The following is a 20,648-nucleotide window of genomic DNA, read 5'->3' as shown; positions in this document are numbered from 1 at the left end:
GAGATACATATTAATATCCAAGTAGAATAGGCAAGTTGCATGTATAAGTACTGATTTCTAGAGTTTGTAGTTGAAGAAAAAAATGGAATCATCAGTTTATACATGGATTTAAAGCAGTGGAACCAGATGGGATATTAACATATCCCATATGGATGTCCAGCGCCAAAGAAGTAGAGGACTGAGCCCTGAAGCTATTAACTTTTAGAGACTGAGAAGGTAAGAAACGATCCAGCAAAGGAAACCGTGAAGAAATGGCCAATGATGTAGGAGGGAAATGAACAAGAAAGAGCAAGTCATGAACTGCACCAAATGCTAATGCGTGGTCCAGCAAGTTGAAATCATTAACAGCCTGTTTTTTGCTAATGGGAGTCCAGTAGAGGGGGGAAAAAGTTACTGTGAAAGAGATGGGGGTGGATTTGCAGGACAAAGACTTTGAATAGGCAAGAAGGGAGGCAATCCAATGCTCAAAAGGTTTGGTCTTAGTTAAGAACACTGTCATTTCAGCCAAAAACAACTTCATGCATGTGTGCACACACACTCAGATATTTTCAATGTTTATAATCCCATACACCCTCTATTTCCAAAGCTTTTACCTTTACAGAATCATATTCTTAAAGCGTTCTCCCTGGGATTTGAAGCAAAGTGGTTGGGAAGGCACTATTAGTGATCCTTGTCTGCAAATTCAGCGAACCAACCTCTGTGGTCCGCTGGAAGCCAGATGGTGTAATGGAGGGCGTAGTTCATTGTCGCAAACACAACACAACAGCATTAGGTGTAGTAGAGGGTAGAGGGTGCTGTTTTATACGTCCACCATTAGAAACCTCTCCAAGGTACTGAGCAAGCTTAGTCGCCATTACAGTTGCTCTTTTAAGTGTTTTTGAAGTGTGAAAGGTAGAATAACTAAGTTCTGAAGTGTTTTGATGAGAAGGATCTTTATTATTTCCTGGGTATGATAATGTACTTTATCTCAGTTATATTGCTAGCATCTAATACAGTGTGGTTTCCAGTAGCAAAGCAATAAAGTGGGGTGGGTGTAAGGTTATATTTTATATACACTGTACCTTCATTGCCACAAGTAAAGTACAATAAGTGGCATGTGTGTATGTGTGTGTCCACTGGAAACACTGTGTGTTATCAACAGTATGAAGGCAAACAGAAACAACCTAAGAAGTACAAGCGGGAGGGGAGGAGTGTTAGGGACAGCAGATATAAGTATTTATTTTAAATGCATTTTCTTCCTCCTCCCGCTTCTCGGAGGCTAGGGTGTAATGGACTAAAATCCCCATCCTCGTCCTCGTATTTGTCCCAAAGTATTAAAATGGGCGTGGTTCGGTGGAGAGGACACCTTCTTTTGTGAGTCCTGCGAGCAGATATTCCCGGAGCCTTCCCCTGACACTAACTCCCCCATCGTTCCCAAGAGGTCCCTAAGTTTTTGCGTCTTTTTTGGGGCATCCTCCCGCCTGCGAGGCTGCTTCGTAGACTTGAGAGGGCTTGCTGAGCATGTGTGAACAGCTCCGCGCATGCTCCGTGGAGTGGGCAGGTTTCTCCAAGCGCTAGCAGTGGCTTTTACTATTCCTCTCCCGCCTCCCCTGCCCAGCACGCCCCCTTCCCCTCCTCCCACCCCCCACCACGCGGTCGTGCGCATCCACCCCCTCCTGTCCTGCCCACACCCCCATCACCCGGGGCTGGGGAATCTCCCCTGACGTTCGGGTGACGCTACCGTGCCGCCGCTGTGGGGGGTTCCGGGCGCCGCACAGGTAACGCCGCCGCTGCCGCCATATTGACAGAGCCGGGCGCGGGTAGGGGGCGCGGACCGCAGGGTGGGGGCGGGGGCGTCGCCGCCAAGCGACGGTCGCGGCGGCGGCGGCGAGCGGAACCCAGCGGCAGCTCCCGGAGGGACAGCGCCCGCCGAGTTGCCTTCTCTATGGGGAGCGGCAGCCTGCAGCGGGGCTGACCTCTCGCTCCCAGCCCCGGAGGGACGCGGCAGCGTGGCCCGAGGTCGCGGAAGGCAGGACTGGGGTCTCGGCGGCGGCGGGCACACTCCGAGGACGGGATGCAAGGCGGCGCCGTCGCTCAGCAGCTCCCGCTCGAGGACTCCTGAAGGGGCGATGCTACCGTTCGCTCCGCAGGACGAGCTAAGGGACCAGGACATGGAGGTGTTCGGTGGCGGCGAGAGCGGCAGCGAGGTTAGTGCGGTACCCGGGAGGGGCTGGAGCCGCCCCTTCCTCCCCTCGCGACCCCGGCGCGGGTGAGAGAAAGAAGGGGCGTTGGGCGAGGGGCGGGGCGGCGCAACCAGCGCTGCCCCAACTGAGCCTTCGCTCGGAACGGGCGGGGACACTGGCGGGTGCGGGCATGGGGAGAGAGTGCCCGCCTCGCGAGCTTCGCTGGAGTTGTGACTAAGTTTCTGTACTTTGCGACCCGGAGTGGGACCGGGGGACGCGCCAGATGGTGCGCCCAAGTCCGCAAGTCCCTCCCTCTCCGCTCTGCTCGGTTGGCTTGCTGGGAACACTTTGGGAGACAACTGCTAACTCCAGCTCACTGTTGAATCTTGGGTGCTTTAGGAACCCAGCGCAACAAAAACACACCAAGGTGCCTAAGTAACTATGGGGACATGTACACCTACGGACGAACGCTCCTTAGTTACTTAGCTTTCTCGTGTCTGTGTGCTTTGTTGTAGTTCTTTGTCACAGCACAGATGCAGGTTAACTGGACGCCAGATTTCTTAATCTACATTCAGGTGATGTTCTGCTGCCTCCTCTGTGGTCCCCTCATCCTACCGCCCTCTTCCCCCCGCCCCTTCTTTCAGCCTTCTGCAACTGTTAGCCCCGCCCCCTTGGTCCAAAAAAGACCCGCAGTTAACTTTAGCCCTTATAAGACATGTGTTTGTTAAGACAGCGAGGTTTAACCATATTTTGGTTCTCCTCTTTTCCCGCTCTTCTTCTGAAACTGTTCTGGTTGAACTTTGATCGGCTGTGCGGGGAAGAATTTAGATGTGCACAGGTACTTTGCTTTATTGTTGTTGTTACTATAAAAGCAGACAGCATTTAAACACAGTAATGAGACTTTTGGGATGGAAAGTCGGATCCTTTTATGATAACTTAATTGTTTGCTAGCCTAATGTTCCAGTAGGGGCCACCATAGACCGCCTAAAAATACTTGAATGCCAAACTGATTCCCAGTCGGATGTTCGGAGGTAGGACTTGCAATCCTCACCATCTCAAGGTGCAAATTTGTCTTTCAGTGTTGCTTCATCCTTAAAAGTACACTTTGGACTCTTGTCTGTTTAACTTGTTCTTTTTTTTCCTTTCCAATTTCCAACTGAACTGGGGTTAAAATTACATGCCAGGATAACATTTAACAAGAAATGTAATGGAAACACATTCAAGAGTCTAAAGTTGAGTCCTCTTTACTTATAGGAAATATTTTACTATTCCAGAATACATTTTATTGTTCTATCTATCTTAATAACAGGATAAATGAAGAGGGGTTAATTTCTTGGAATGTAGAGGTGCTTTATACTTCCAAGAATTTTCTAGCAACACTATTCAAGAGGAGAGGAATTTTTTTTTATCCTTGTATGTAATCTGTTGACATAGACCCAGGGCATCTGGTTTATAAAAACAGCTAAATACTTGTATATAAGGATGGGGTGGGAAGTGGGGAGTGTTTTGCATGCCTACTATTTTATTATTTTTGTTAACTTTGAATATAGAAATGGTTTATACTGTAATTACCACGTATGGTTTTTCTAAATTGTTTTCAGTGTATATTATGTATTATAAAGATTTAACAATGGGTCTTTCTACCTCATCAAATTGGAGAAAATACTCGAGTTCAAATTATCCCTAGAAAGTAAAACGAAAGGTGAAGGTAATGTAGTTAAGATAGTATTTCTGCCGTCTTTGTCTAAAACAGTTATGGTTGGTTAGATTTAATCCTACAAGTGACTTAATTATAAATATTCTAGGTGAAAACTAAAAGCTACATATAAACAGACCTGCTTAGTACTTAGAGGAGGTATTAGTTGTTATTTGTTTATAATGGTATTTTTTGATGAGCAGGAAATGATTTATATTTATTTTAATTACATGTTTGTTTATGTTGGCTTTAGAAATGTTAATGTTTGAGCATGAGCTTTGCAGTCCTCAACTGTGATAGTTTTGGAGACTAAGGGTGCTTTCATTTGAAAATATGTTAGAATTGTTAAAGAAATTGTTAATAAGAATCAATTAACTTTAATGTAAAAGGAATTAATTCCTGTTCATTTCTGTGTATGTTGAATTGTGGTAAAATTAAAGATTATATACATTATTATATATCATGGAGTCTTTTTCAATATCCTTTACCCATTTTGTTTCATGGGCTGTTGGTAACCTTTGAAAAGTATGCAAATTTGTTATTTGAGACTTTCTAAAATTGATTTTATAGAGAGGGGAAGGAAGAGAAAGAAAGAGACAGAACATTGATCTGTTCCTGTCTGTGCCCTGACTGGGGATCGAACCCACAACCTTAACATTTTGGGAGGATGCTCTAATCAACCGAGTTGTCAGATCAAGGCATGAGACTCTTACCATGTTTTCTCACAGGAAAAATTGTTAAAGCTAGTTAGATTTTTTTGACCAGTGCGCAATAGCGAGGTATAATGATGAAGAACCTGAACACTGTAAAATTATTCTATGGAAAAGTGTGTTGGAGGTTTCAAACAAGAACTATCTTGGATCCAGTTAGAGGTGGAAAATGGGCCTAATAGGGGAAGTATGGGCTGTTGGCTACTGGGAAAAGGGTTTTGGGGAAAAGGCAAATAGGATAAGCAAGAAGATTTGGTTGTGAGAGCACTTGCAGGAACTGTCTTAGTAAGGTCTGTTGGGAATAGGAACTTCAAAAGGCATCATCCCTCAAGCAGTCACAATTTCAGCTCTTGACTGGATTCTGTCAGGATTGGGGAAGAGCTGTTACTGGAGGTATGATGGGTATTGGTTATCTGGGCAAGGGTCATGAAAGAACAGCCTGTTTTAGTAAAGTGAACTTCTCATGAGTTAGTGCCATGTTCATTGTAGTGTATATAGTCAGTTGTTTGTGTTTTGTTTTGGTGAGACTGTTTCCTGGTAGAACAGTTAACTATAGAGATTTCAAATTGCATATTATATCATTATGTTATATTTTATATATTAAATTATATTATGATTGATAGTTGGATATTTATCAATGCTGCTTTTGTCTAAGTAAGTTAGTTTTGAGAATAATGCAGTTCACTGCTAGAAAAACAGTATGGGATTAAAGCCACTTGCTTTAAAATTTAATCAGGGTTGCAAATATATGACAAATTAGAAAAAAATTGCTACTGTTATTAATTTCATGAGGTCCTGTAGTAATAGAGAAAAAAACCCAAAAAACCATGGGCTGCTGTGGAAAGTGATTAATCTGGATTCCAGTCTCAATTTCATTCATGCTAGCTGTGTGACCCAGTACAAGTCACCTAACTTTCCTGAACCTCCCCGAGTTTCTTCATCTGTAAATGGGAAAAAAATCTTTAAGAATATATATATATATATGCTGCACTATATTTAATACACTTTATAAGATGCTATGCACAAAATAGATCTATTATATACAGTAGTTTTCCCCCACAATCATCCTTATGCCCCTTTCCCTGTCCCTAAACTGAATTGTTGTCAACTGTATTAAAACCGTGGGGTTTAAATAGTCATGGCCATAGCTCTAGCCTTTTCTATTATGAGCAGTTTTTCTTAAGACCTCCTTTCTAGATATGATCATTTCATCTAAGTAAAGTAATCACATTTATAATTATAGATAGGGTGATTCAGGGTTAAATATATGGTTATATTTAGGAATACTTTGGGGGTTAAGGAGAGACAATTTCATTTGTCATTACTGGCTAATGAGGTGTTTCACATTTAATTTTTTTCCCTGTTCTGAACGTTTGTCATGGTGGGAATTGCTTCAGTTCATTCAGTGTTTATTGGTACAAGACTGGTAGTTCACACCACCTCCATAGGGTTACATTCAGGTAAGCAAGATAGGTATTGCAGAAATTGGTATAATACAATTCAGAAGACCATCAACAATGAGGTATTTATAGTGATGGCTTCGGGCTGGATCTGGCAAGGCCTTGTGAAAGAGGTAGAATTTGATCAGGGCATTAGAAAGTCGATATTTTCACAGAGATGAAAGGAGCGTACCAATTGTGAATAAAGACAATATAAGCCAAGGCATGAAGGTACTTTGGGAGGAAGAAAGGATCTGATATTTCACGGATATAAGACTGTGACATGTTAGTGGGAATATAGTGTGAGATGAGGAAGGCAGTGTATTAAAGGTAGGGTAGGCCTATACTGAATGGCACTTTTTAACCCAGTTTAAGGGTTAAGTGTTATTCTGTCCATGAGAGTTATTGAAGTTTTTTGAAGACATGAGTGATATGACCTGATATATGCTTTGAAAAACTGACGGATGTCAGTGTGTAGGATGGGTTGGAGTTGGGGAGAAACTGAAGGTGGGGAATACCAGCTAGGAGGATATTGTATTAATCAGTGTATGTAGTGGTGAGATTTTTGAACTAGACCAGAAGGTCAGCATAGAAAGGTGAGGGCTGATGGTAGAGACCTTGCAGAAATAAAATAGAGTTTGGAACTGCTTAGCTGTTGGGGACTAAGAGAAAAGAATAAAAAACACTGAGGTTAGGAATGTTGTGGTAGGATTTATTAAATGTAACAGATATTTAATGCCTGCCTGCCAATATAAATGTTTATGCTGCCTGACCTGTGGTGGTGCATTAGATAAAGTGTTGACTTGGAATGCTGAGGTTGTCAGTTCGAAACCCTTATCCCTGCTCAAAGCACATACAAGATGCAACTACTATGAATCAGTGGTTCCCTCTCCTCCCTCCTTTCTCTCTCTTTCTCTAAATCAATAAATAAAAAACAGTATCTTAAAAAAAATGCTCTGGCTAGATAGCTCAATTGGTTAGAGCATTGTCTCAGATACGCAGTGGTTGCAGGTTTGATCCCCAGTCAGGGTACATACAGAAACAGATTGATGTTTCTGTCTCTGTTACTCCCTTCCCCCATCTAAAATTAATAAATAAATGTTTTTAAGTATATGCTAGCCACTGGAGTAATTCAAAAATAAAGAGATCTTTGCAGCATAAAGAGATAGAAAGCTAAAATTAGCTCCCTCGTTCATATTGTCTTCTGGTCGTGCTTGGCATGCTTAAAATCTTTACTACCAATGGTGGATGCACTTACTACTAACTAAAAAGTTTTTCATGCTTTCTCAATGATCCTTAAGTCTGTAGTTTTTGCTTTATCAATGTTCACCTTAAATAGTCAGCAGCTCTTATGTGCAGAGGGCTGTTCTGCAATAGTGATTGATGCTTCTTTCTGTAATGTGCAAAAGAGAACAGGAATGTCTGTATTTCTTATATGCTTTCACCAGGTTTATTTCTAGTAGAAAGGGTGCTATTGGTCCCTCCTCCTTTAGGTCTTTTTTTCAGTTCCTCCAAGACTATCTTCTTTTAAATATGTTTGGTTAGAAATATTCAGGTCAGTTCCATCAGGGCAGGGCCCCTATATTTCCCTGCCTTGACTATTGCATAAAGAGAACTAATCATTACCTCATTCCATAATAAGGCCTGACTTGGTGCTGCTGCTTTCTTGGGCCATATTTTTTAATACCACACCTCTCATAGTCTCCCTCATCTATAATTTTGAGGAGGAAATACAAGATTTTTTCTCTTCCAGTAATTTCTCTTTCTGTGGATGCTGTCATTTGTCTTTAGCAGTATTTCTGAAGATCTGGTGAGCACTTGGAATCTAGAGTTAAGCCTCTTAGTATTTTATCAAATTTCCTAATCTGTGTTTATACAGTTATGTGATTTCCAAAGATTATGTAATGTTTTTGGTGACAGTTTTTGTTTGTTGCGTATTTTTTTTAGTTGTGGTTTGGTTGTAGATGGGGAAGGAGTTGGATATGAGAGAGACTTAAAGCTTAGTTTAATTTGGCTTTTGTAGATAACAGAATGTTCTCTAAATAGCACCAGAGGAATTCTATGTAACTGGTTTTGCTGTTAGATTTTAGCCTCTATCTATGTATTTGATGTCTTGGTGTGTGTATATGTATGTGTATGAGAGAGAGAGAGAGAGAGAGAGAGAGAGAGAGAGAGAATTTTATATATGACCTGCTTCATTTTACAAAGTATTTGAGATGGTTTATAAGAAACACAATTCAATACAGGCATACCTTTGAGATATTGCTGTTTGGTTCAAGACCACCATAATAGAGTGAATATTGTATTAAAGTAAGTCACATGTATTTTTTGGTTTTCCAGTGCATATAAAAGTAATGTTTACATTATACTGTAATATATTAAGTGTGCAATGGGATTATGTCTAAAATTTGTACATAGCCCTAATTAAAACTATTTTATTGCTAAAAAAATGCTTACCATCATTTGAGCCTTAGTGAGTAGTAATCTTTTTGATGATGGGTTTTCCTGGATGTTGATGACTTTTGACACATCAGGGTGAAGGTTGCTGAATATTAGAGTGGCTCGCAATTTCTTAAAATAAGACAACAATGAAGTTTGCCACATTGATTGACTCTTCCATTTACAATTTCTCTGTAGCATGTGATGCTGTTCTATAGCATTTTACAAATGTAGAACTTGTTTCAAAATTGGAGCCAATCCTTCTGACCCTGGCCGGTTGTCTCAGTGGTAGAGCGTCGGCCTGGCATGCAGAAGTCTTGAGTTCGATTCCCGGCCAGGGCACACAGGAGAAGCGCCCATCTGCTTCTCCACCCCTCCCCCTCTCCTTCTTCTCTGTCTCTCTCTTCCCCTCCCGCAGCCAAGGCTCCATTGGATCAAAGATGGCCCGGGCGCTGGGGATGGCTCTGTGGCCTCTGCCTCAGGTGCTAGAGTGGCTCTGGTCGCGACATAGCGACGCCCCGGATGGGCAGAGCATCGCCCCCTGGTGGGCGTGCCAGGTGGATCCCGTCGGGCGCATGCGGGAGTCTGTCTGACTGTCTCTCCCGGTTTCCAGCTTCAGAAAAATGCAAAAAAAAAAAAAAAAAAAAAAAAAAAATTGGAGCCAATCCTTACAAACCCCAAAACTACTTTTTCATTTAAGTTTATGTAATATCCTTTGTTATCATTTCAACAATCTTCACATCTTCACCAGTAGATTCCATCTCAAGAAACTACTTTCTTTGCTCATTCATAACTAGCAACTCCTCATTCATTAAAGTTTTGTCATAAGATTGCAGCACTTTAGTCACATCTTCACGCTCCTCTTTCTAGTTCTAGTGCTCTTGCTATTTCTAACAGTTTCAGTTATTTCCTTCACTGAAGTCATGAACCTTTGAAAGTCATCCATGAGGGTTGAAATCAACTTCGTTTAAACTTTTGTTAATGTTGATATTTTGATCTCTTCTCATGAATCACTAATACTCTTAATGGATTCTAACTCTGTGAATCCATTCCAGAAAGCTTTCAATTTATTTTGCTCAGATCCTTTGGAGGAATCACTGTGGTAGCTATAGTCTTATAAAATGTATTTCTTAAATAATACAACTTAAAAGTTAAAATACTCCTTGTTGCATGGTGTATGGAATAGATGTTGTGTTAGTAGACATAGAAATAACTTTAATCTTGTTGTGCATCTCCATCAGAGTTATATATACATAGGGTGACCAGGTGCCTTGTTAATGAGAAATAATTTGAAGGCAATATATATATATATATTTTTTTTCTGGGCAGTATGTCTAAACAAAGGGCTTAAATTATTCAGTAAACTATGTTGTAAACATGTGTTGTCATTTAGGCTTTCTTTCATTTACAGAGAACAGGCAGAGTTGATTTGGCAAAATTCTTAATGGCCCTAGGTTTTTTCGAACGGTAAATGAGCATTGGTCAACTTAAAGTTAAGAGCTGCATTAGCTCCTAATAATAGAGTCAGCCTGTCCTTAGAAGCTTTGAAGCTGGGCATGCCTTTTTTCTAGCTATGAAATTCCTAGATTTCATCTTCTTCCAATATAAGGCTGCCTGTTTTGTTTTGTTTTTAAAGTGAGAGAAGGAGAGATAGTGAGCCAGACTCCTGCATGTGCTCCAACTGGGATCCACCCAGCAACCTCATCTGGGGCCAATGTTCGAGGAAAGAGCTATTCTTAGTATCTGAGGCTGATGTGCTTGGACCAACACAGCTGTCCTCAGTGCCTGGGGCCACGTTTGAACCAACTGAACCACTGGCTATGGGAGGAGAAGAGGGAGAGAAAGGAGAGAAGGAGAGAGAGAGAATTAGATGGTCACTTCTCCTGTGTGTCCTGGTCAGGAATAGAACCTAGGACATCCATACTCTGGGCCAGCACTCTATCCATTGAGCTACTGGCCAGGGCCAAGGTTAATTTTATCTACATTGAAAATCTGTTATTTAGTGTAGCCACTTTCCTTAATTACTTAGATTTTCTAGATAACTTGATGTAGCTTCTATATTAGCACTTTCTGCCTCCCCTTGCACTTTTATGTTGTGGAAATGGCTTCTTTCCTTAAACTTTATTTACAACTTGCCTGTTAGGCTCAAAAGGACTAGTTTTTTTTTGCCTATTGAGGCTTTGATGTGCCTTCCTCTATAAGCTTAGTCATTTCTACAATAGATTTTGATTTAAAATGAGAGACATGAGACTCTTCCTTTCACTTGAACATTGAGATACCATTGTGGGGTTATTAATTGGCCTAAGTTCAATATTTTATGTCTTGGGAATAGGAACGCCTGAGGAGAGGTAGAGAGACTGGGCAATAGGTGGTCAATATAGAGGTCAAAACATACACAACATTTATTGATTAAGTGCATCATACTTTTATGTGCATGATTTGTAGCTCCCCCAAATAATTGCAGTAGTAACATCAAAGATCACTGATTATAAATCACCGTAATGCCCTGGCTGGATAGCTTGGCTGGTTAGAGCATTGTCCTGATGCACAGAGGTTGCAGGTTCAATCCCTGGTCAGGGCACATGCAGGAACAGATTGATGTTTCTGTCTCTCTCTCTCCCTTCCTCTCTCTCTGAAACCAATAAATAAAAATATTAAAAAAAATAAGTCACCATAACAAACATAATAATAAAGTTTGAAATATTGTGAGAATTACCAAAATGTAACACAGAAATAGAAAATGAGCAAATGCTGTTGGAAAATGGTGTGTGTAGACTTTCTTGAGTTAAGTTTTCCACAAACCTTCAATATGTTAAAAACAAAACAAAAATACCCTCCAAACTGCAATATCTGCAAAGCACAATAAAACAAGGTAAGCCTGTAACAAACTATTCTGATATTGAAAATAAGAAAAACTAAACTAGGAAGTGTATGGAAAGAATAAAGTGTGGATTTGGAGGGAAATAGAACACAGGTAAGCAGGCTCTAAGTGAATGCTACACATTTGAAATATAGTTGGATTGCATATTTGACCTTGAATTTCCCCAGGCTAATATTTCTCATCACTCTGACTGTATATTAAATTAACCTGGGAATTTAAAAAATTCCATGATCGTGACTTACTCACTGAGATTCATAATTATATTAGCTGATGGGGTCCTGCATATCATTCCACAGATTGTGATGTACAGCCAGCGATAGAGAATCACAGCTCAAGGCCAGAGTAAAAAGAGAAATAGTCATATAGTTAGTTCTCATTATCCAACAAGAAAAGAAAGCAATATTAGTTCCTAAGCAATTAGCTTTGAAATATTTTCTGTGAATTGGAATGTTTTTCAGTGTGTTTTATTCTCTTTTTGTTTTGAGATACGGTTCCAGCAAAGGATGTATTTTAGCTGCCTTGTATGCTCTTTCTGCATAGATTTGAAATTTTGCTTTTTCATGACAGTAAAAGTAAATTGTTAGGGTGCTAGCTGGCTTTGCTAGATTTTAGCCTTATAATTCAGGGGTTATATAATCTTCATACCTTATTACTAACTAAGTAAGGGAATAGTGACTCAATTTTTTATAAAATATTTCATGTCTCTAACAAAAAGTTTATAGGTCATGAATCATTGTTCTTACTATAGGACCTCTGTCTTATAAAGAGATTGGGGACAGATTTTAAGAGGAAATATAGTAATTTTAACTCTCTCTCTCTTTCTCTATAATGTCTAAACTTAAGGGAGAAAGATATAAAATTTTTTGGTTACATTAATCAGTTATATTCACCCTTCAGTAGCTTTGTAAGAAGAAGATCTGTCTTTTTAACAGATGATAAATAGATGTACAAATAAGTGGGATTTGAATTTTAAGTTCATGCTCTTTCCTGTGTTCATTGTTGTGTCTCCCAGAAGGACAATGTTGAAGATAAGGACAGGACATAGACAATTTGTTAGAAACCGTATCAGATCAGTAAATTGTACCTGTTGATTCGATAGCCATATCTATTTAAAATAATAATCAATAAAATTCAACAAGATTTTCTGTAGATATAAACAAGTTTATTCTAAAATTTATATGTAAAAATACAGAGTCTAGAATATCTAAAACCATTTTGAAAAGAAAGGCTAAAATAAAGTACAAAAAATCACTCTCTGTGCAGGATACTAAGGTTCACTGTGTTAATGCAGGTAATTAAGACAGTATAGTATTAGTGGAAGGATAGGCACATAGATCAATGGAACAGAATTGGGAATCCAGAAATAGATGCACGCATATGTGTTCAATTGATTTCTGAGAAAACTGAAGAAGCAACATTAAGTTCTTTAGTTTCCTTATATATAAAAAATAAAGGTGTTTATAATTATTTTGAGAAGTAAATAAAGTGATTTTGCTTTGTATATAATGTTTGAGAAGTATATAATTTTTATTGTTCAACAAAACAACTGTAAGAGTTAGGTGTCCTACACAAAATACTTAATCAATGGACAAATTAATACTAATTATACATTCCCCAAGGTAGTATTTTAATGAAATTACATGGGCCTCATATCTATAAAAGGTTACTACAGTGAAAACAAATATTTCTGAAGAATTTTATGTATGTACACATCATGCATATCTGTGCATTCATCCATACCATACATAATACATGTCTCATTTGCAAGTGAACTTTCCAAAGTATATATGTTGATTCATATGAGACTGACCAGATGTCAGTGCCTTGGCATTGGGAACACTTTGGAGCAACTCAGAACCATTCAATTCACTGGCCTGGATTGCAACCAAGTAGAGTGAACAAATTCCTGCCTGAATAATAACCAGAGAAGCTGCTTTTCTGACACTGAAACAAAATTTTAAAAAAATCAAATGTTCTATAAATACCTCCTCATGTATCTATAATATTGATATGCTTAGTTCAATTCATAGTATATTGTCACCTGTAAAACAATAGGTTCTTTAAGCATGATGATACTTAAATTGATTTTTATTGGTTCTGAATATTATTATTCAAGCATACATCAAGCTACTAATTATTAAATGCCTATGTACATGTAAGCATTGTGATAGTTGCAAGATAAGATAGAGTTCATTTGGTTATTGCTCCAGGCTTCTGCCATAGTCACAATGAAATGTCTGAAATGACACTAAGTAGTGTATTGTGTCACAGAGAACAACAGATTTAGGCTTATAGAAAGCTTTATTAAAATTCAATTTTGGGGGGTATTAATATTTTAATTCCATATTTCTGTGACATCCATTACTTGCAGATTCATTGAAAGCTCCTTTCCACTTCTTGGCTTCAAATGTTAACAGTTTTTAAGAATATTAGTAGGATTCTCCTATTCAAATCAACTATCAAGAAAGAGTTATAGTATGTATGGCAATTGAATTTGTACTTCATTTTTGCTTTACATACCTCCCCTTATTCCTGACATTCAGTGATGGCAGTTGTAGAGGATTATAATGTTTCAGCATATGTTTTTTCTTGCTTTTATTTATTTTTTAAATTGATTTTAGACAGACAGACAGGGTGCAAGAGGGAGAAGAAAGATGAGAAGCATCAATTCATAGTTTTGTCACTGTAGTTGTTCATTGATTGCTTCTCATATGTACCTTGAACCTGATGGCTCAAGCTGAGTCAGTGACCCCTTGTGCAAGCCAGTGATCTTGGGATCATATTGATGATCTTGTGCTCAAGCCAGAGACCCCACGCTCAAGCTGAATGAGCCGGCAACCTCGGGGTTTCATCTGGGGACCTCAGGATTTGAGATCGATGCTCTAGTCACTCTGCCACGACCAGTAAGGATGTTCCTTTTGCTTTTATTTAATGTTCTTCTGCAAGAATTTTTAGTACAAGAAAAAGGAAAATTATTTTTATTAATAAATTGCCTTTGAAATTTTGTCTCTTAAGTCTTTGTGGACTGACTGCAATGATGTTGGCATAATGAGGATTCTTTTTTTTTAGATATTATATATTGATTTTTAGAGGAAGAGAGAGAGAGAGAGAGAGAGAGAGAGAGAGAGAGAGAGAAAGTGAAAGTGTGTGTTGGGGGGAAGAGCAGGAAGCATCAACTCATAGTAATAGCTTTCTATATGTGCCTTGCTCAGGCAAGTCTGGGGTTTTGAACCAGTGATCTCAGTTTTCCAGATAGACACTTTATCCACTGCTTCACCACAGGTCAGGAGATCAGATTTCTACTGGTTGGTGTTCTGGGTTAACAAATCACCATTTGAGTAGCTAGTAATAGTTCTCAATTTGGTGATGCTTAATTTTGTGTATTCTACCTCTAAATTACCGATGTGTATACAGAAGTATGTTACAGAACATCAATGGCTATTGTAGCAATAGGAGGAAAATTTTAAAATTAAGCTTCTTCTATTTTCATAATGATACTATCAAGAGCCTGGATAGCAAGATAAATAGCTTATGTGACCCATTTTAACAGGTACCTGTAAGCAGTCTGTGGGAAACATGTGACTGTCTGGATAATATAAGGCTGACTTTAGTCCTTTTATTTGAGGTATTGGGCTCTATGTTGCAGAGCAATTATTAAGGGGACTATAGTGTGGATATTTTGCTACAAATAACATCTCTGAAGGTAGTGTTTTTAAATTAGAATATTGTTTTGGAGACTTGTCCGAATTGATTAAATTTAGAGTCACCACTCTTGAATTTGAGAGAAACAAAAGTGTCATCAAGCAACTTTGAGAAAGAACAAAGTTAGAGAAGTCATGTTACTTGATACCAAACTATACTACAAAGGTAAAGGCATTAAAACAGGATGTACTGGCATAAAAACAAACATGGATCAATGGAACAGAATAGAGAGTTCAGAAATAAACCCAGCTTTATGGTCAATTAATATTTGACAAAGGAGGCAAAACATAAAATGGGGTAAAGATATTCTGCTCAATAAATGGTAGGGAAAATTAAATACGTACAAAAAATAAAACTAGAATACTTTACGCCCATGATGGCGAACCTTTTTATAAAAACTGCTCACTTTTGCAGTACTGGTCAACCTGGTCCCTCCTACCCACTAGTGGGCATTCCAGCTTTCATGGTGGGTGGTAGTGGAGCAACCAAATGGCGCCCTGATTGGCCCACCATGAAAGCGGGAATGCCCACTAGTGGGTGGGAGGGGCCAGGTTGACCAGCACTGCAAAAGTGGGCAGTTTTTATTAAAAGGTTCGCCATCACTGCGTTATGCCGTACACAAGAATAAACTCAAAGTGGATTAAATGTCATTCTCAGAACCATACATATGTTAGAAGAAAACAGACAGTAAAATCTCAGACATTTCCAATAGCAAAATTACTTTTTTAAAATATATCTCCTTGGACAAGAAAACAAAAGAAAAAATAAACAAATGTGACCATTTGCACAGCAAAGGAAACCACCAACTGAATGAAAACACAACCCACTGAATAGGAGAATATTCCACAATAATGCATCTGATAAGGGGTTAATTTCCAAAATATATAAAGACCTTACACAACTCAGGACGAAGAAGGCAAATGATCCAATTAAAAAGTGGGCAAAGGATTAGAATATATACTTTTCCAAAGAGGACATTCAGGAGGCAACAGACATATAAAACGATGCTCAATGTCATTAATAATGAAAGAGCTGCAAATTAAAACCAAAATGAGATGTCACCTCACACCTGTCAGAATGGCTGTAATCAATACATCAGCAAAGAACAAGTGCCGGTGAGGATGTGGAGAAAAGGGAATCTTTGTGCCCTGCTGGTGGGAATGCAGACTGGTGCAGCCAATGTGGGAAGCTGTATGGAGTTACCTCAAAAAATTAAAAATATAACTGTGTATGACTCAACAATTCCACTTCCGAGAATATATCCAAAAAAAACCCCAAAACACTAATTCAAAAGAATGTATACACCCCTATGTTCATTGCAGCATTATTTACACTAGCTAAGATTTGGAAGCAGCCCAAGTATCCCTCACTAGATGAGTAGATAAAAAAGCTGTGGTACATTTAAACAATGGAATACTACTTGACTGTAAAAAAAAGGAAATCCTACTCTTTGTAGGATAACAGGGATGGATCTGAAGAGCATTATGCTAAGTGAAGTAAGCAGCCAATCAGAGAAAGACAAGTATCATATTTCACTCATGTGTGGAGTTTAATGAACAAGATAAACTAACAAACAAAACAGTAGAAATGAACTCATAGAGAACAGAATGACAACTGTTCTAGGGGAGATGGTTTGAGGGGCTGGATGAAAAGGTGAAAGATTTAAGAAGAAAAAAGGACATCAGGATATGTTATAGGAGAAATAAATGGTGATGGAGGGAGACTTTGCTTGGTGTGCTAAACACACAATACAACATACATTGTCTCATAGAATTGTACATTGAAAGCCAATGTTACCAGGGGTAGGGGATCAGGATGGAGGGTGTGGGTATAAGAGAGCAAAGAGAGACTAATATATGGTGATGGATAATGATCTGACTTTGGGTAATGGGCACAAAACACAATCAACAACAGTTCAAATGCTATAGAGATGTTTACCTGGAACCTGTGTACTCTTATTGATCAGTGTCACCCCATTAAATTTAATCCTCTAAGTAAAATTAAAAAATAAACCTATATAATTTTAATAACTAATGTCATCACAATAAACTCAATAAAAAATTAAATAAGTGTCACAATTATTTTAGTTTTTATGAGTTTCTACATTTTTTAGAAGTCATCTGCTGGACTGGTTTTTTTTTTTTATCTTTTTTGTATTAAATCCTTGTAATACTTACTATGGAACACGTAGAATATGGTAAATGATTTGGCTATTATACCAGTTTCCAAAAAGTGAACTAAGTATTCTTACCCATTAGTGTTTTATTAGGATTAACAGCTTCTAAAATGTAATGCACTGTTCTTCTTGCTTTCAGGAAGGTGTATTTCACAAGTTTCTAAAGTTCTTGATTTCAAAAAGCATGAAAAATAAGAGTTCATTATGTTGGCTTTTTTAAAAAAATTGTAGACAAGCACAAGGAACATTGGAGTAAAAGTAAGTAGAAAGTAATTGCAGGTTGAATTTGAGAAAATTATGACTATATTCTGAGTGAGGCAAAATTCTGGTTGTACTGTGGCAATTATAATCCATAGAGTATATAATTTTAGTTTGTTCCTTTATAGCTATGCCAACATTACACTTTTTGTGTATTTAACATTTTAATCAATTTTTAAAGTTAAATTTTTGAGGGTGACACTGGATAATGAGATCATACAGGTTCCAAGTGTACATTTTGAGGATACATGATCTGTATATTGCATTGAGTGCCTACTAGGCAATGTCAAATCATCCCCCATCACCACTTACCTTTTATTAGTCTTTACCCTTTACTATTATCCTTCCCCCTTCCATCTGGCAACCACCATACTGTCTGTGTCTATGAATTTCAATTTTATATCCCACATATGAGTGAAATTATATAGTTCTTAACTTTTCCTGAGTGACTTATTTTGCTTAGCATGTATTTTCAAGATCCTTTCATATTGTCGCAAATGGCAGTAGTGTTATGACTGAGTAGTATTCTATGGTTTATATATACTACATACTCTTTATCCAATCATCTATCAAAGGACTCCTTGGTTATCACCACGTCTAGATCACTGAGAGTAATGCTACAGTGAACATAGGGGTACATATATATCTTTGTGAATTAAAGATTTTTTTTTTACTTTTTTTGGTAGATAAATACTCAGAAGAGGGGTTGTTGGGTCATATAGTAACTTTATTGTTAATTATTTTAAATTTTTTAGGTGAGAGGAGGGGGTATACTGAGGCAAACTCCCACATGTGCCCTGACTGGGATCCACCCAGCAACCCATTCTGGGGATGATGCTCCAGTACCAAGCTATTCTCAGCATCTGAGGCTGACACACTGCATTTGTACTAACTGAGCTATCCTCAGTACCCGGGCCATGCTCGAACCAGTTGAGCCACTGGCTGTGGGAGGGGTATAGAGAGAGAATGGGGAGAGGGAGGAGGGGGGAAGCAGATGGTCCCTTCTCCTGTGTGCTCTGACCAGGAATCAGAAAAGGAACGTCCATATGCCTGGCTGACGGTCTATCCACTTAGCCACTTGCCAGTGCTATTGGTAATTTTTGATGAATTGTCATACTATTTTTTATAGTGAGTGTACCAGTTTACATTTTTACCAGCAGTGAATGAGGATTTCTTTCATCCTCAAAACTTTCCAACACTTGTTGTTACTTGTCTTGTTAATAATAGCCATTCTAATGGGTGTGAGGTAGTAACTCATTGTAGGTTATTTAGATTTGCATTTCTCTTATAGCTAGTGTAGTTGAACATCTTTTCACGTATCTTTTGGCCATTTGTATGTCTTTTTGGGAGAAGTGTTTGTTCATGTCCTCTGTCCATTTTTTTAATTGGATTGTTTGCTGTTGAATTGTATGAGTTGTTTATGTATTTTGAATATTTATCCCTTGTCAGAGCTATTGTTTGAAAATACCATCTTCAATTTGATTGGTTGCCTTTTAGTTTTGTTTTCATTTTTCTTTCCATGCAGAAACTTTTTAGTTTGGTACAGTCTCATGTATTTATTTTTATTCTTCCTTTCCTTTAGGATTAAATTCATAAAATGTTCTCTACAACCAAGGTCCATAAGTTTAGTATTATATTTATGTCTCATTGTATATAATTTATTGTTTCAAATCTCTTATTTAAGACTTTGATCCATTTTGAATTAATTTTTGTGCATGGGGAAAAACAGGAGTCTATCTTTAATCTTTATCATGGGGCTTTCCGATCATCCCAGCACCATTTATTGAAAAGTGTTTTCTCCTTTGTGTATTTTTGGCTTACTTGTCAAAAATTATTTACCGATACACATGTGAAGTGGTTGGATTCTGCCAGTTCACACCAGTTTTGCAGAACCGACACCTAATTTTTTGTTGAATTCAGCAAACCAGTTGTTAGAATGGCACTTGTAAACAGGGTTCTCTCTAAAGTGAGCACCTGGTCAGCTGCCTAATGTGGAAATTACAAATTTACATTCCTTACTTTTGTAATGTTTATCTGTGCAACAACGTATTTTAAGCACCCATTGTAATGTTCATTCCATTCATAGGTGAAAAAATTGCAAGTGAGGATGCTAGTCAAAAAGAAATATGAGTTCACCCTGATCTGTTAATGTAGGTGTCTGATTTTAATCAGCAAACCAAAAATTGTGATAGTCGAACCAATAGATAAACCATGGCCAAGGTCTTAAACTCTAACTTGTAGCCATGAATCTAACCTTAACTTTTGAAAGAACTGAAATGTAAAGTATGTTGTCAGAAATTATGAAATTGAACAAGAAATCAGTAAAAGAAAAATAGCAAAAATAATTCCCCAAACATTTGAAAATTAACCCACTTCTAAGTAATCCATAGCTCAAAGGAACTCCCAAGGAATAGAAAACATTTCAAACTGAAAGAAAAAGAAAATAATAAATGAAGAAATATTATGGGAAACAGTTAAAACAGTCCTTAGAGGGAAATCTGTAGCATTAAATATATTAAGAATGAAGAAAGGTCTCAAATGAATTATCTATGTTTCAATCATAAGGAACTTAAAAAAGAAGGACAAAACAAATCTAAAGTAAGGAAAAGGAAGAATATGATAAAGAACAGAAATCAATATCATCATCAGTGCCAATAGTGTGGTTGTGATATTAACTATAGTTTTACAAGATGTTACTATTGCGGAAATCTGGGTAAAGGATATACTGGATCTCTGTACTACTTCTTACAACTGCATGCAAATCTATAGTTATCTCAAAATAAAGTTAAAAAATTTAAATGTAAAGAAAAACAATATGGAACTGTCTTAAATAACAGTTTTATTGTTTTTTGGTCAGGTATTATTTAATATTTTTTATTAATATTTCAAAACTCATAACAAAATCTAGTTTTGTGTATCTCGTTTATTGTTCTTATTTAAGTATTAAATGCATGAAGTGACAAACTACCTTTTGATATATCATTTTTTTATACTGAAAACAGCCATTAGGGTAGAGAACCGGTTGTTAAATTATGTGAATCCCACCACTGCACATGTGGTTTTATTTTTGAGCTTTTAATTCTGCTCCATTGGTCTGTATTGTCAGTTTTTCTGCCAATACCATGCCTTTTGATTATCATAGCTCCATAGTATAAGTTGAGATCAGGTAATTTGATACCTCCAGC

The 20,648-nt window shown here is 38.0% G+C and overlaps 1 protein-coding gene across 7 annotated transcripts in view; it reads left to right on the top strand.

Annotated features, from left to right (window-relative positions):
* The first annotated feature begins 1,628 nt into the window (after nucleotides 1–1,628).
* The window catches only part of RPS6KA6 (ribosomal protein S6 kinase A6), a 135,187-nt gene continuing 116,167 nt past the window's right edge, over nucleotides 1,629–20,648 (top strand). For 3 of the 7 annotated variants that reach the window (XM_066356683.1, XM_066356684.1, XM_066356685.1), the window contains exon 1: nucleotides 1,772–2,186. In XM_066356683.1, the coding sequence (XP_066212780.1) occupies nucleotides 2,109–2,186 (78 nt within the window). In that variant the 5' untranslated portion in view covers nucleotides 1,772–2,108. The other 4 variants (XM_066356682.1, XM_066356681.1, XM_066356686.1 and 1 more) reach the window with 4 other exon arrangements.

This window comes from Saccopteryx leptura, chromosome X (genome assembly GCF_036850995.1).
Source record: "Saccopteryx leptura isolate mSacLep1 chromosome X, mSacLep1_pri_phased_curated, whole genome shotgun sequence".
Taxonomy (NCBI): domain Eukaryota; kingdom Metazoa; phylum Chordata; class Mammalia; order Chiroptera; family Emballonuridae; genus Saccopteryx; species Saccopteryx leptura.
The sequence above is the reverse complement of the archived record's forward strand: the minus strand, read 5'-3'. Positions and strand labels throughout refer to the sequence as shown.